A 16629-nucleotide genomic window follows, 5' to 3' on the forward strand; every position below is an offset into this window, starting at 1 on the left:
TGCCAGTGACATGATACTCACCCCCCAACACTTCCTATATGCAGTTGAGCAGTATGTAGCACCACACCTCAACAACTGTCACCTCAAGTAATGACGAGTGTTAATAGAGAGAGAATTCTGGCTGATTGTCATTTCGATATAAAATTTGACCATCACCTCAAAAGTGTGTGTGTCTCTTTCCCAGCATTCATCCTGTTGTATGCAGTCAGTGGTTTTTGTGATTTGGCAAATTAATTTTAATTTAACTTTGTGGGTGAATGACCTTACTGCTGCCATAGTTATCAGTCAACCAGGGAAAGGGAAGTTGGATGCATCATACTGAATTGTGTAAACTTAATTTTGTGTGTTATGTTTCAACAGTTTAGGTACCTTATTTTCAAGACAGATATTAGGGACCAGCCCATCATTTGCCTAAATGAGCATTAAAAAAACCATCTGAGAACCACACTCAATCTGGCTAGTGTACAAGACCAATAGCAGTTAATATGGCACACAAATCTGATCTGTGTCTGGCTCACCATCCTCTCTCTTCAGCATGTTACATTAAACTGCAGTCCATAGCCAAATATCCACATTTAGAATGAAATGAAGTGCACTGGCTGTAAAACAGTTTTATTCAAAGTCACAAATGGTTTTGCAAACACTGAAGGCAAGCCCCTAGGCAGTCTGCACTTTTGTGACTGAAATAATTGAAGTTTCACATATTACCATAAAAGCTGGTTTCTTGCTTTTGGAAAGGATACAGAGTCCAGCCATGATTCTAGATTCCAACTGTTGTTTATCATTTTACAATTATTTCAAGAGTCACGTGTATGTAACAGAAGGAAACAAGTATCATTATTATGTCTACATCTACACGATTACTCTGAAAGTCACAATTGAGGGCCTTGGAGAGGATTCATCAAACCAGCTTTAAGCTACTTCTCTTCTGTTCCACTCCCGAACAGTGCAAGGGAAAAACGAACACTTCCCTATGTAGGTGGGCACTTACAAAATATTAGCATACTCCAATGAGAAAGTTGGTGATTGAAATCTCATGAGAACATCTTACCGCAGTGAAAAACACCTTTGTTTTCATGACTGCCACCCCAATTTGTGTATCATATCCCTTGTTTCATAATAATACAAAACAAGCTGCCCTTCTTTCAACTTTGTTGATGTCCCCCATCAATCTTATCTGATGCGGACCCCACATTGTACATTAATAGTGCAGAAGAGGGCAGACAAGCATAGTGCAAGCAGTCACTCTGTGAGACCCGTTACATTTCCTAAGTGCTCTGCCATTAAATCAGTTTTTGGTTTGTTTTCCCCACAACATTATCTACATGAGCGTTCCAATTTACGTTATTCATATTTATAATCACTAAGTATTTAGTTGAGTTTACAGCCTTTATATTTGTGTGATTTATTGAGGAAACGCAATGTAGTGGATTCCTTTTAGTACTCATATGGATGACTTCACACTTTTTAAGAATCAACTGCCACTTTTTGCACCATAGAGAGATTTTTCTAAATGATTTTGCAATTTGTTTCAATCATATAATGACTTTAAAGATGGTAAATGACAGCATCATCTGCAAACAATTGAAGAAGGCTGCGGAATTGTTTACATTGATCAGGAACAACACAGGGCCTACAACCCTTCCTTGGGGAAGGCCAGCTATTACTTCTGTTTTACTCAAAGACTTTCCATTAATTGTTATGAACTGTGATGGTCTTTCACAGGCATGCAACTTGATTAGAAGACACAAGTGAGAAACAGTGTCAAAAGCCTTCTGGAAATTTCAAAATATGGAATCAATTTGATGTCCCCCGTCAACAGCACTAATTTTTTTGTGAGAATAAAGAAACAGTTGTGTTTCATAAGAATGATATTTTCTAAATCTGTGCTGGCTTTTTGTCATGAAACTGTTTTCTTCAAGGCAATTCATAATGTTTGAGCACAGTACATGTTCCAAAAACTTATTACAAATTGACATTAGGATACAGGTCTGCAGTTCAGCAGATTACTACTATTTCCTTTCTTGGGTGTTGGTTTGATTTGTGCAATTTTCCATTCTTTGAATATGGATCTTTTGAAGAGCAAGTGATTGTAGATGACTGCTAAGTATGGAGCTAGTGTGGCAGTATACTCTGAAAGGAACCTGGCTGGTATACAGTCTGGACTGGAGGACTTGCCTTTCTGATGTGTTTTAAGCTGCTTCAATACACTGAGGATACCTGCTTCTAAGTTACTCACGTTGGCAGTTGTTCTTGATTCAAATTTTAGAGTACATACATTGTCTACTTTTGTGAAGATATTTTGGGTATCGTGTTTAATAACTCTGCTTTAGTGGTACTGTTAACAATAACATCACCATCATTATTGCGCAGTGAAAGTATCGATTGCTTCTTGCCACTGGTGTACTTTACATCTCTCTGCATTTTCTGTCAAATTTCACACTTCTGTAAAACTTTGCCAGTCTTGGGGATTTTGAATTATTTTAAATTTAATATGATTTATGGTTCTTCTGCAACAGTGTTCAGACCTATTTTGTGTACCACAGGGGGATCAGTACCATCTCTTATTAATTTATTTGGTATATCTCTCTCAAATGCCATCAATATTATTTCTTTGAATTTAAACCACTTACATAGTCTGACTGGAAGGAATGGAGACTGTACATGTATCTTGCATTCATTTTTGGTAGTTTGGTGTTACGGCATTCAGTCTAGCTGCAACGATCCTGTGGTCACTAATCTCTGTATCTGTCATGATGCTCTCTATTTGGTCGGGATTATTTGTTGCTAATAGGTCAAGTTTGTTTTTGCAACAATTCACATTCCAAGTCATCTTCTGAAAATAATTTTCTGAGAAAGCACGCACTCAGTACAATTTCAGATGGTTTTATAGCCTACCACCGACATTAAACATGTATTTTCACAAATGTATCACAGATAGATTGAAGTCGTCATGAACCATAATTTTATGGGTAGGGTACCTAACTGAAATGACACTCATGGTTTTTTTTCACAGATAGATTGAAGTCGTCATGAACCATAATTTTATGGGTAGGGTACCTAACTGAAATGACACTCATGGTTTTTTTTTTTCTAACTGTTCAGCAACTGTATCATTTGAGTCAGGAGGTTGGTAAAGGGAACCAATTATTAATTTATACTGGTTTTATTCAGTACTGTTATCTTATTTTTTCTCTTGATTTGATATGAAACAGGAAATTTCACAAGCTCCTGGTTCATTTTTTGTGATGAATGCTTACCTTCCCCTTCTCTCCATATTTCTCACAGTTGAAAGCTGCCTCACAGGAAAAAGGTTACTTTTCCACAGAATGAAAGCATTTACTATTGCAACATCCTACCCACACTAACTCACAGGAACTATCTACTTCAGTTTCAATACAAGGCAAACTACTACTGAATGCAACAAACACTCCACTGCCAACTGTGTTTAGTCTACCCTTTTATTAACACAATTAGATGCTTTGTAAAAATTTCGGCTGAGCTTATTTCTGGCTTCAACCAGCTTTTTGCACCTATAATGATTTGAAATTCGATGCTTTCTAATAGCATTTGGAGCTCTGGTTCTTTTCCAGTACAGTTTACAACTACAATACTGATTGTTCCAATGTTTAACCTGTTCTTGTGTTCATTTTGCTCACATTGAAACTGAAGCCCTTTCTGCATGTTCCCGGGCTCCTCCAAAAAAAGTCCCATCCGTACATGTCCAGCAAATTTACTTATTCACAGCTTAACATTTTTTACGAACTTTTTCAAAACATGGCTGAATACATACTGGGGGGTACTTTGCAGTAACTACATACAAAATTAGTCCTTATCTCTTGCTCACATGTGCTGCACTGCCTGCTTTGCCTCCTTGTGCTCCTTGCTGAAAAATGTTTGCCAACTGCATATAAGTGCACATCCTCATCCATACAAAAGGATGTGTATCTGCAGTAAAAGCTAAAGATAATATACCAATTACAGTTCTGTCAATGCTCATCACCCGAAATATATAAGCTTTATCAGAAGAAAATAGGATGACACAACGTTAGCTGTGTCCTGCCCTGCATCCGTAACAGAGTTCACAGCCATAATGGTAACTATACACCAGTTAGACCAGTGGAGAGAAAGATACGCTTTTTTTTTATGTTGCAACAGTAAACAGTTTCATTATGTGGAACAGTAACCTTGTTCCTGTATGGCAGCTTTTGACAGAGAGAAATATAAAGAGAAGGGAACTTACGTACTAGGGAACTGAGGGTTTCTCTGAAGTCTTCGGTTGAGTCTGGTGCTTTATAGAAGGATCCATTATTATTTTATGACCACCCCTGATACTGAGGCTTGCCCAAACAATCTCACATACAGCTTCAATTTCTACATTGGTGGATCCGAGTTTCTTGTCTATTGCAACAAATATACCATCTCCATTTCCCATATGCCTATCCTTTTGATATACATTTAAATTGTTTCCAAAAATCGCAATGCTGTCAATTTCATGTTTCAATCCGCTTTCTGTACCTAGTATTATGTGAGCTCCACTGCTTTTCATGAGCTCTTCAAACTCTGGCACTTTGCTGCGAATGCTTCGGTAGTTCATCTTTAGGATTTTAATACTCTCACCTGTGCGAGGCATTTCCTTCGAACTTACACTGATACTTCTGAGTTTGCCACAGCTATTGTTATCTGAATTGAATGGAGAATCGCGTAATGTAAAAACCCTTGTGTGCACCCCACACACAGTAAGCCCGATTTAGGTGGACCCTACAGTTCTCAATCCTATGATGAAAGTCCAGGAAGTTGCAGCCTAACTTGTCACACAACTTCCAAAGTCTCTGATTCAGTCTTTCCACTCAGCTCTGAACCAAAGGGACAAGATCAGTTCTGGTGACAATGCTGAAAAATTTTGAGCTTTCTTGAAACTCCACACGCAAGGGTGGTTTTCTGAATCTTCTCTGTCAGTCGCAGGAATAAATATCGGCAAAAATCATACCTGACAAAGCTCATGGCTTAGCAATGCATTCATAAGACATCTTTAAATGACGCAGAACTATTATGTGGTCACAACTGAAGATCATTCTCTATTCAAAATCTCACAAGCGTGAAACAAAACGACTGCACAAACTATGTGTTTCACTATTACCTAATACTATGTTACTATTATGCCATGATCATCTCTCCTTGTCATAAATAAATAGGGAGTGGGAAAGGTCATCTGCCCAACCAGCATGTAATACTACAAAGCTTAAATGACATCTTTTGAATCGGTAATCTGGAACCTACAAGGACATCTGCAGGAGGTGAAGAACATTAATGGTAAGGTATCATTACATTTGAGGTCTGTCCTGACAGTACCAAACCCAATAATAATATCATGAACACAGTTCACACACGCACAATGTAATTTGCTTGGAATCATTACCATTTGCATTCCACAGTAATGACCTGGAAGACAATATCCATAGCAAAGAGGAAGGGCCACTAATCATAACAGTCTCATCCTGGGTAATAAGTCGCTCACTCACCTCACTCAAACGCAACTCCTACATATACGACCGCAGTCTCTGGCAGCTGCCAGAGACTATGGTCACGTGTGTGTGTGTGTGTGTGTGTGTGTGTGTGTGTGTGTGTGTGTGTGAGTTGTGTTTGTGTGCACACACGTGCAAGTGCGGCCGTTGTGGGGGGGGGGAGGTCTTTTTTTTGACAAAGGCCTTGTTGGCTGAGAGCTAACTTTCTGAAAGTTTTTTTGTTGTGGCTTTCTGCGACTCAGCATCTCCACTACATAGTGAGTAGCAACTATCCTTTTCATAATATTGTTACATTCCATCCTGGATTTTCCAGTGTTTCATACTGGATAGGTCATGTTTTGGAAAACCAACTACTAAAGGGGTATCATGGATTACAAATGAAGATCTCATGTCTTTGAGATGACATGTAGTGGAGATGCCGAGTCACAGATAGATGCAACAAAAAGACACTCTTAAGCTTCTGGCCAATAAGGACTTTGTCAAAAAAAAAAAAAAAAAATTTGCATTTGTGTGTGTGTGTGTAGGGAGAGAGGGGGGAGATTATATATATATTGCATTTGTTTGTGTGTGTGTGTGTGTGTGTGTGTGTGTGTGTGTGGAGGGAGAGAGGGGGAGAGGGAGGGAGGAGATATATATATATATATCCCTCCACACACACACACACACACACACACACACACACACACACACACACACACGCGCAATCTCAGGCACCTGAAGATCTGATGCCACATTGCGAGCAACAGCACCAGTGCATGACGGGAGTGGTGACTGGGTGGGAGTAAGGAGAAGGTTGGGGCGGGGAGGGGGAGGGATAGTAGGATAGGGGTGGCACTCAGTGAAGTGCTGCACCTTAGATGGAGGGTTGGCGAGTGGTAGGTAGGTAGGGAGGGGGGTCAGCGGAAAAGGAGAGAAGTAAAAAAGACTGGGTGAGATGGTGAAATGAGGGCTGTGGAGTGCTGGATGCTAGGAGTACCAAGTGAAGTTGTATGGTGTTTACGCTGAAGAAGACTAAACTGCATCGGTTTTTTTCTTGTGCCTTAGAGTGCGCCGCCGCCCCCCCCCCCCCCCCCCCCCCCCCCCCCCCACACACACACGCTCCTTGTTTTACAGTGAGAGATTATGAAAAAACAAAACCTGGTTGTTCAATTGACAAGGTTTGCAAAAGGAGTAAATTACGGTAAACAGTGATAAATGTTTTACTCTGAGGCACAAGAAAAAAACCGATGCAGTTTAGTCTTCTTCAGCGTAAACACCATACAACTTCACTTGGTACTCCTAGCATCAAGTCATTCAGAAAATTCTACAATGTTTGGAGTCTGAGGATAACTCCACCCTGCAAACTATTTTGGATCTTACTAACAATCTGTACTCTCCTCCCTTTCAAATTTTGATGTACCTGAGACGTAAGACACCTGAGTCACATTCACAATACTTTGTCCAAACTGTGCACAGGTATGGCAAAGGAGCACTGTCACTGTGATATCAACATTTATCAGTGGCCTTGCAGGGTGGATACTTCCACAATATTCTTTCTAGCAACTACCATTAAACCAGCTCTCCATAATTATGGTTTGAGCAATAGGAGATATAATCTATATGCGCGTGCGCGCGCACACACACACACACACACACACACACACACACACACACACACACACACATTCATACCCATCCACATATATATGGCTAGGAGCTGTGCATGTACAGATGCCTAGGAGCTGTGCATGTACAAATGTTGGAAATTTTACACGGTAAGAGCGATTTTCAAGCATTTACTTACATAATAAAAAAATCTCATTTTAGTCTTGTACTTATATTTGTTACCTTTACTTACCAAGTGGCTCCTTCTCAAAGTTTATATCAATTCTTCCTGCAATTGCATAAGCTATCACTAACAAAGGAGATGCAAGATAATTGGCACGAGTATGTGGATGGATCCGACCTTCGAAATTACGATTTCCAGATAAGACTCCACAGCACACAAGATCACCCTGAAACCAAAATTAAATCACAGCACATTAAAATCAAAGATTTCCACTCATAGTATAAAATTTTTTACTCCCCTTCAGTTAACAGTCTGCGCACTATGGGTTAGTGTCAAGAATAAGCAGAGGAGACAGTTACAGTATCACAGAATTGTTATTTTTCTAATTCTCTTGGAGTACGTCATGGTGAGGTAGTTCATGGCAAGCAACCGTTTTACTGAAATATTGTGCCTGTTGGACACTGACATCAAGCCATTCACCTGTGAACTATTTTGCCAATCAAAGAATTTATTAGAATCGACAGAAAACACAAAAAGTTACTAGTAACTGAATCAAGTAATGCCACACATATGTTCGGTATTTTAGATACTATGACAAACCATTAGACAACCAGGTTGATATGAGGATAAAAATTTACTATTAATAAAAACTGTAAACATAATGCTGGTTGAGTTTAAGAAAGCAATTATGTTCTTATGTGATCTTTGTTAGCAATTTAATTTGAGGAAAATTTAGAGTAATCTATATTCTGCAAGTGCAAAACAATGTACTGGTTGTCACTGGCAATGGTAATAAATTAGCTGATTCTTTAGCTCGAGTGATACAACTCACTGCTAAGTGATGTTATCAGCAGTATGGATTACTTATTTTCAACTCCTTCATTAACTGTGAATCAGCCCAGTGTGATAACAAATATATTGGGTGAAACTGAGCTTTGTCTTTGTAAAAACTGCAAGTTTTGTGGGTTATAGAAAATAAGGCTGTGTGTTTCTGATTTTAAACTTGCAACTACAACTTTATATTTTCACCTTGCAAAAGTCAGTTGAATATTAAAAACATAGGGAGTACGTGCTGTATTGTCTTATTGAGTAGCAAGTATGTTGGCCATAATTCTTAAGTAATAAGTTTTTCTGATTCTTGTCATCCTGTTATTTGTTTTGATTTTGAAAAGCTTATGTGTTACTTGGGCTTGGATATACAGTATTTCTATTACCCATTGTATTTGTGAATCATGAACAGGAAAGGTGGAGATCAGTGACAAGTAAAGGTTGAGGACAAATGGTTACGGGAACAAAGGATTTGTTGTAGGGAGAATTCCCACCTGTGCAGTTCAGAAAAGCTGGAAGACTCCAGGTGACACAGGTTGTGAAGTAGTAATTAAAGTGAAGCACATTGTGTTGGGCGGTGTGTTCAGCAACTGAGTGGTCTAGCTGTCTCGTTTCCACAGTTGGACAGTGGCCTTTCATATGGATAGAAAACTAGCTCTTAATCATTCCAATGTACAATGTAACACAATGTTGGAACTAAGTTTGTAGATCACATGACTGCTTTCACAGGTATCCCTGTCTTTTATGGGGTAGGAGACATCAGTGGCAGGACTGAAGTCAGTGGTAGTGGGAGGACATATGGGACAGATCTTTTAGCTCTGACTAAGGCAGGGATATGAGCCATGGGATAAGGTGTTGGGTGCAAGTGTGGAGTAAGGACAGACAAGAATATTGTGTAGGGTGGGTGGATGGCGGAATACCTCTGAGAAGGATGGGTGGATATTCCTCATTTTAGAGCAGGATGAGGGATAATCAAAACATTGGCAAGGAATGTGATTCAGCTGCTCCAGTCCTGGGTGGTAATGAGGATATCCTCACCCACAATTACTTCTCCTTTGAAGATCTTACCCATCCATGGCACCTGCATTATACCAACCTACACTAATTTATTACTAGCCCATCTAGAGTAATTTATCCAAACTACTCAAATTGCCAAACCTCTAAATTGGTTCATATTCTATGATGACATCTTCATCCTGCCACTGATGTCTCCTACCCCATCAAAGACAGGGCTACCTGTGAAAGCAGCCATGTGGGGGCAATCCATCCACATCTTGCAGAACCTCAACATTTTCTTCCCATCCACTTCATATGTTCATCCTCAGCCAACAAACTACCTTCTTTGATGTCGACTTCAACCTTAAGGACATCTACATCTGTCCAAATCAAACCTACTAACTACTGACAATACCTCCACTTCATCAGCTGCCACCCATTCTTCACGAAGAAGTCCCTTCCATAACCACCCATGGTCACTGCATCTGTAGTCTCAAGCAGTCCATTTCAAAATGTGCCAAGAGTCTCACTGCTGCCTTCACAGAACGAAATCACCCACTAAACCTATTCCAGAAACTGATATCCTATACCTTTTCTCACCAATCACCTACCATCTCTCATGTACTCACAGTCCAGCCATAGAGGATCGCTTCTCTTATGGCTCAGTACCACCCAGGATTGGAACAACTGACTCATTCTTTGCTATGGTTCCAATAATATTTCATCATGCCCTGAAATAAGAAATATCATTCCCACCCATCACACAGTGGTACTCCATTGCCCACCCAACATATGCAATATCCTTATCTGTCTCTCCTCCACCTCTGCTCCCAACATCTTGCCCCATGGTTCATATCCCTACCATAGTCCTACATGAAAGATCTGTCCCATGCATCTTCCCACTACCACCAACTCCAGTCCTGCCACTGACATCTTCTATCCTATCAAAAGCATGGCCACCTGTGAAAGCAGGCATGTGATCTACAAATTTATCTGTAACAATTGTGCTACATTCTCCACACGATGGGCCTCACTTTAATGACTGCTTCACAGCCTATGCAATATCAATTCTTGCCTTGAAAAGCAGTTTTTCTGAACTGCAGAGGTGGGAAATCTCTCTATAACATACCCTATTCCTGTAACCCCCCTGGCCTCAACCTCTGCTAGTCCCTGCCCTTCCCTTTCCTATCCCCTTCCCTGCTCCTGCTACAGTAACCACACCCCTTCTATACCACCAATGCACCCAGAAGTCCTTTCCTTTTCTCTACTCCTGTCTCCTCCCTTTCACCCCCCTTTTTTTCCTGCTCCCAACACAGCTTCCTGATACTGCACCTAGTAGCTTTATCCTGTCCCACACTCCCACATGCAGCACTGGCATCTTCCTCCATTCTCACCCCTACCCAGCAATCCATCCCCCTCCCCATGCCTTGCTGCCACCTTATCCCCACCACCCACCCCTGCAGGAAGGACTTTGTCTGAAAGTACGTATATTTCTACTATTCTTTTCACTGTGCTTGACCGAGTCAATGCCTCCTCTATATGGTGAGTACCAATCTGTTATTTCCATAGTATTTTTATTCCATCCCGGACTTTCCATTGTTTGTCACAGGAGTAAGCTATTCCATGAAATTAATTTCTTGTGAAACACATATGGACAGAAGGAGGTACACCATTTTGCAATTATTTATACTTGGTATCTAGATCATAGCTTCACGTAACTGTTCTTCTCAAATATTTAAAAGCAAAGAAATGACTAACCGTCTCAATAGCTTCAACCACTGGTTCAGGCAATGGTCCACTGTTACCTATGCATGTCATGCAGCCATAGCCAACTACTGAGAAACCAAGTTTCTGCAAATAGGGGATAACACCACTCTCTTCTAAATAATAAGTAACTACTCCAGAACCAGGTGACAGGCTCGTCTTAATATATGGAGCGACAGTTAACCCAGCTTCTACAGCCTTCTTTGCTAGCAGTCCTGAAACAAATCAGTCATAAAAATTATCACTGAATTGGCAATTGTTACTTACACATATAATTAATTATAACAGAATCGAAGTGTCTTTGTAATTATTAGGGACTGAAGTATATACATATTTATGAAAAGAAATTTAAAATATGCACGTAAAATATCAACTGATTTCCATTTAGAAATAAAAACCAAGTTTCCAGTGTTCTGGAACTGAAACAATGAACCTGGATGTCAGTTTTATGCACAAGAATGTCTGTTTTATGCGCAAGAACATTCAACTAGAAATACTCAACAAGACAATATACAGAAATGTATTCTCTGTGTCAACATTTTACAAAAAAAATGAAGGGCAACACAGTCCCAGTTGCTGCATGCTTTGTGTAATCATCCACGATCAGTTTCAACCTTTAATGATGAGATTTTTAAGTGGTGACAGAACATGCTTCTGTACAAGAGGTCTACAGGGTGAGTAACTTAACATTACCACTGGATATATTTCGTAAACCACATCAAATACTGATGAACCGATTCCACAGACCAAACGTGAGGAGAGGGGCTAGTGTAATTGTTTAATACAAACCATACAAAAATGCACGGAAGTATGTTTTTTAACACAAACCTACGTTTTTTTAAATGGAACCACGTTAGTTTTGTTAGCACATCTGAACATATAAACAAATACGTAATCAATGCCGTTTGTTGCATTGTAAAATGTTAATTACATCCGGAGATATTGTAACCTAAAGTTGACGCTTGAGTACCACTCCTCCGCTGTTCGATCGTATGTATCGGAGAGCACTGCAACATACATCGCGTTTCTACAGAATGATCTACCAACGTTGCTCGAAAATGTCCCACTGGAAACGCGTCGACATATGTGGCATCAGCATAATGGTGCACCTGCACATTCTGCAATTAACACTAGGCTGACCCTTGACAGGATGTTCAACGGGCGTTTCATAGGACGTGGAGGACGCATAAATTGGCCAGCCCGTTCTCCTGATCTTACACCTCTGGACTTCTTTCTGTGGGGTATGTCAAAGGAGAATGTGTACCGTGATGTGCCTACAACCTCAGAGGATATGAAACAACGTATTGTGGCAGCCTGCGGCGACATTACACCAGATGTACTGCAGCGTGTACGACATTCATTACGCCAGAGATTGCGATTATGTGCAGCAAATGATGGCCACCACATTGAACATCTATTGGCCTGACATGTCGGGACACCCTCTATTCCACTACGTAATTGAAAACGGAAACCACGTGTGTACGTGTACCTCACCCCTCATGGTGATGCATATGTGCGTCAGTGAAAAAGACCAATAAAAAGGTGTTAGCATGTGGACATAATGTGCTGTTCCAGTCTCTTCTGTACCTAAGGTCCATCACTGTTCCCTTTGGATCCCTACGTAATTTGGTGCTCTCCGATACACACGATCGAACAGCGGAGGAGTGGCACTCAAGCATCAACTTTAGGTTAAAACATCTCCGGATGTAATTAACATTTTACAATGCAACAAACGGCACTGATTACGTATTTGTTTATATGTTCAGATGTGCTAACAAAACTAACAGGGTTCCATTTAAAAAAACGTAGGTTTGTGTTAAAAAACATACTTCCGTGCATTTTTTTTATGGTTTGTATTAACCAATTACACTAGCCCCTCTCATCACATTCGGTCTGTGGAATAGGTTTGTCAGTATTTGATGTGGTTTACGAAATATATCCAGCGGTAACGTTTGGTGACTCACCCTGTATATATAGCAGCATGTTCAAAAATTACCTTACTTAAGGAGAAAACCAAACATACGATAATCAAACAAACCACAAACAACTGGCACTACTTTGATCTCTTATTATTATGCAGCTGTGCACAAACTCACATTCTGATTTTGGGAAAACTGCTATTACAGAATTTATTCTACTCATATTCAAACTTCCACTGCTCTACTGCTGCAACTCATTATCACTGTGACTTTCCAGTGTATCAAGGGAATTCTTTTGTTTTGTAATCAAATATCTTCACTTTGGAGAAAAAAAAAAGGTATCTCTCCAACACTAGAGCTTAAGAGTGTATGCTTAAAATCAACTATTTGTCCACTATTCAGAAATGTTTCTGGGAAGATTTACACTGACCAATCAAAATTGAATTCAGATTTACAAATTTGTTTGGATATCTCAAATTTTTTTTTATGAGTGCTCTGTATTTTTTTCCCGTTACTATTTCACACATTCTTCCTGTAATACAATCCAGTTTGGAGATGATTACTGTGATAACACTTTACAAACAACATGGCTCCGTACAAGGATGACCACAGATGGCTGGAAGGATTACTATAAATATAAACAACAATTTCATTGTTTACACTTCCTTTTGTTTTATACTCAATAACTGAATATGACTCCAATCAAATTCTGTTATTGTGTCGACAACCAATGAGCACAATACATTAATTTCTCTTCCCAAGAGACAGAATTTTATTTTGGCCCAAACACTCATGTTTTTCAGCAAATGTTATGCAACTCAATTTAGGGTGCACTTTAAAGATCAAACATATTTACAAGAATTCTAACAGTTCGTTAAGTAATAAAACAGGAAATCATATATCCTAAAATGTTATAAATAGGTTCAGCACCAGAGGTATGCTGTGTGCTGCTATTTTGATAGCTTGTATTCTGTATGAAGTTTCACAACACATTTCTGCAGAAAGTACCAACTTGTTAACTATCTTGAAATTTATTTGTAAAATTTCCAATGCTCATCAACACAAAATCAAATAGCAGTAATGCAGGAGAAGGCCTAATAATGAATAAGAAAGTAGAATATGGGTACACTACTATGAAAAACATAATGAACAAATACTAACAAAGAGAGAGAGGGGCTGGCCAGTACTTACCTCAGCTCAGTATAGCCAATAGATACACCAAACAGAACAGAAAATTTTACGTATTCTAGCTTTTGGAACTTTGTTCCTTCGTCAGAGAGGAGAGAGGGAGAAAAAAAGAGGAAGAAGGGAAAGTGGATTCAGTTACTCACAACCCAGGTTATGAAGCAACAGGGGAAAGGTAAACAGGGAGGGTAGCAAAGATGGAAGCATGGGTGTCAGAGGGAAGCCAAAGATATTCTGCTGTAAGTACTGTGCCAGCTTCAAACCAAAGAGGATTCATACAGAAGTAAAGAGGTACATAGTATAAAGATCAACACAACTATGTAGGATGAAAAGAAGCGTGAATGGCTAAAGAGGAAAGGGAAAGAGGAGAAGACTGAAGAGTAAATGGGAGTGAGGTTGGTTAATGTAGGTTCAGTCCAGGGGGATGGTGGGATGAAAGGATGTGTTGGAGTGCAAGTTCCCATCTCCGCAGTTCTGAGGGACTGGTGTTGGGTGGGAGAAGCCAAACGGCATGTACGGCTTAGCAGGTTCCTAGGTCCCTAGAATTGTGCTGGATGGAATGCTCTGCTACTGAGTATTGGACATTTCCTAGGCGGACAGTTCGTCTGTGCCTGTTCATGCGCACAGCCAGTTTAGTTGTCGTCATACCAATGTAAAAGGCTGTGCAGAGCAGGCATGTCAGCTGATAAATGACATGTGTTGTTTCACATGTGGCCCTGCCTTGAATTGTGTATGTTTTACCAGTAGCGGGGCTGGAGTAGGTGGTTGTGGGGGGATGAATGGGGCAGGCCCTCCATCATAATTCTAGGGACCTAGGAACCTGCTAAACTGTACGTACCATTTGGCTTCTCCCAACGAACACCAGTCCCTTGGAACTGCGGAGATGGGAGCTTGCACTCCAACACATCCTTTCATCCCACCATCCCCCTGGACTGAGCCTACGTTAACCAACCTCACTCCCATTTACTCTTCAGTCTTCTCCTCTTTCCCTTTCCTCTTTAGCCATTCATGCATCTTTTCATCCTACATAGTTGTGTTTATCTTTATACTATAAACCTCTTTACTTCTGTATGCATCCTCTTTGGTTTGAAGCTGGTACAGTATTTACAGCAGAATATCTTTGGCTTCCCTCTGACACCCATGCCTCCATCTTTGCTACCCTCCCTGTTTACCTTTCCCCTGTTGCTACATAACCTGCGTTGTAAGTAACTGAATCCACTTTCCCTTCTTCCCCTTTTTTTCTCCTCTCTCCTCCCTGACGAAGGAACAAAGTTCCGAAAGCTAGGATACGTAAATTTTCTGTTCTGTTTTGTGTATCTATCGGCTGCACTGAGCTGAGGTAAGTACTGGCCAGCCCTTCTACCTCTTTGTTAGTATTTGTTTCACATCTTTATATGAGATTTTCCATTAATCATTTAAACATAATGAACACATTATCGTAGCCAGAAGAGATACATAACCAACACCAACTACAGTAGTACAAGTTTATGTGCCTTCAGAGTCCACATATGATGAATCACTTAGAAGGACTGATGATAAGATACAAAAAATTATTCAGTGTGTTAAGGAAAACAAAGATTTTAATGTGATGGGGACAGGGCCATCCACTGATTTCACAAGCAAGTGGGTAAACTTTTGTCAGGGCTCCCGAGCTCTTTCAGCCCACAGGAATTGTCACAAATACTGATTCTTCAGTACATTGTTTTACATGCGAGCAGTAAATAAATGCTGCCTGCACACTGCACTGTATTTGAACAAATACACATATAATGGTGATGATAATGAACCTAACATTTAGCCAAAGACCTTTGCAGCATACTTCGTTTTCTTTATTTAAAAAGTCTGATAGGATCTTTCAGTGTCAGATGAACAACTTTGTACAACTGCAGATGAAACTCTGAATCTTCTATTCTTGCAGCTGATGACGTTATCCACTACATCACTGAAGTTCATTTTAGAATCAAGTTCATGCTCTATTGATAACAGTGATAGGTGATTCAGTTTCTCTTGGCCTAAAGTTGATCTTAAATGATTTTTGATTAATGCTAATTTACTAAATCCTCTCACCTGAACAACAGTCACTGGTAGGGTAATGAAAATCCTGAGCAAAATGCAAACTTCAAGAAACACACCTCATAAACTCCACTTATATATTTCATTTATAAGAAGAAATTTAATCCCTTTGTTTTTTGTTGTCTTTGTCAAATCTGGAAGAGCAGCTCCACTCGCTGACTTGAACATTTCTATTTCTTTGATAAGTTAGTATTAATTTCTTAATCATATCACTATAATACAAAGTTGAATTTATTCTGAGAATGGCTTCAAAAGTTGTACAAATGTTTATCATTTCTTCATACAGAGAATCCACCTGAGAAACAATCTTGTCTATAGGAATAATCTTATCTATGATTATGTCAAAAACCTCTTTTTTGAAATTTTTGTTCTTCAGTTTCATCTAGGAGTGTGTCAGGTGCTCAACTACTACTCCAATCAGACTCACCAAAGAAAACCCTTCCTGTTTCTTCCTTTCTTTTTTGAGAAAACTGACTCAGACCCAATATTGTAGCCATTTTTCAGCTCTGCTTAAGAATTCAGGCCAGAAACCTTTTGACTGAAGAATCAAACTTCTTCCATTTATAAGGTC

General features: G+C 39.7%; 1 protein-coding gene across 1 annotated transcript in view; it reads right to left on the minus strand.

Annotated features, from left to right (window-relative positions):
- The window catches only part of LOC124614011 (cytoplasmic aconitate hydratase-like), a 321152-nt gene that overhangs the window by 64285 nt on the left and 240238 nt on the right, over positions 1-16629 (minus strand). Inside the window, exons 11-12 of the mRNA XM_047142827.1 lie at positions 10876-11096; positions 7363-7519 (exon numbers count right to left, since the gene is read on the minus strand). Coding sequence (XP_046998783.1) covers positions 7363-7519; positions 10876-11096 — 378 coding nt within the window. The remainder of the gene's footprint in view (positions 1-7362; positions 7520-10875; positions 11097-16629) is intronic.

Source organism: Schistocerca americana, chromosome 4, assembly GCF_021461395.2.
Source record: "Schistocerca americana isolate TAMUIC-IGC-003095 chromosome 4, iqSchAmer2.1, whole genome shotgun sequence".
Lineage (NCBI taxonomy): Eukaryota > Metazoa > Arthropoda > Insecta > Orthoptera > Acrididae > Schistocerca > Schistocerca americana.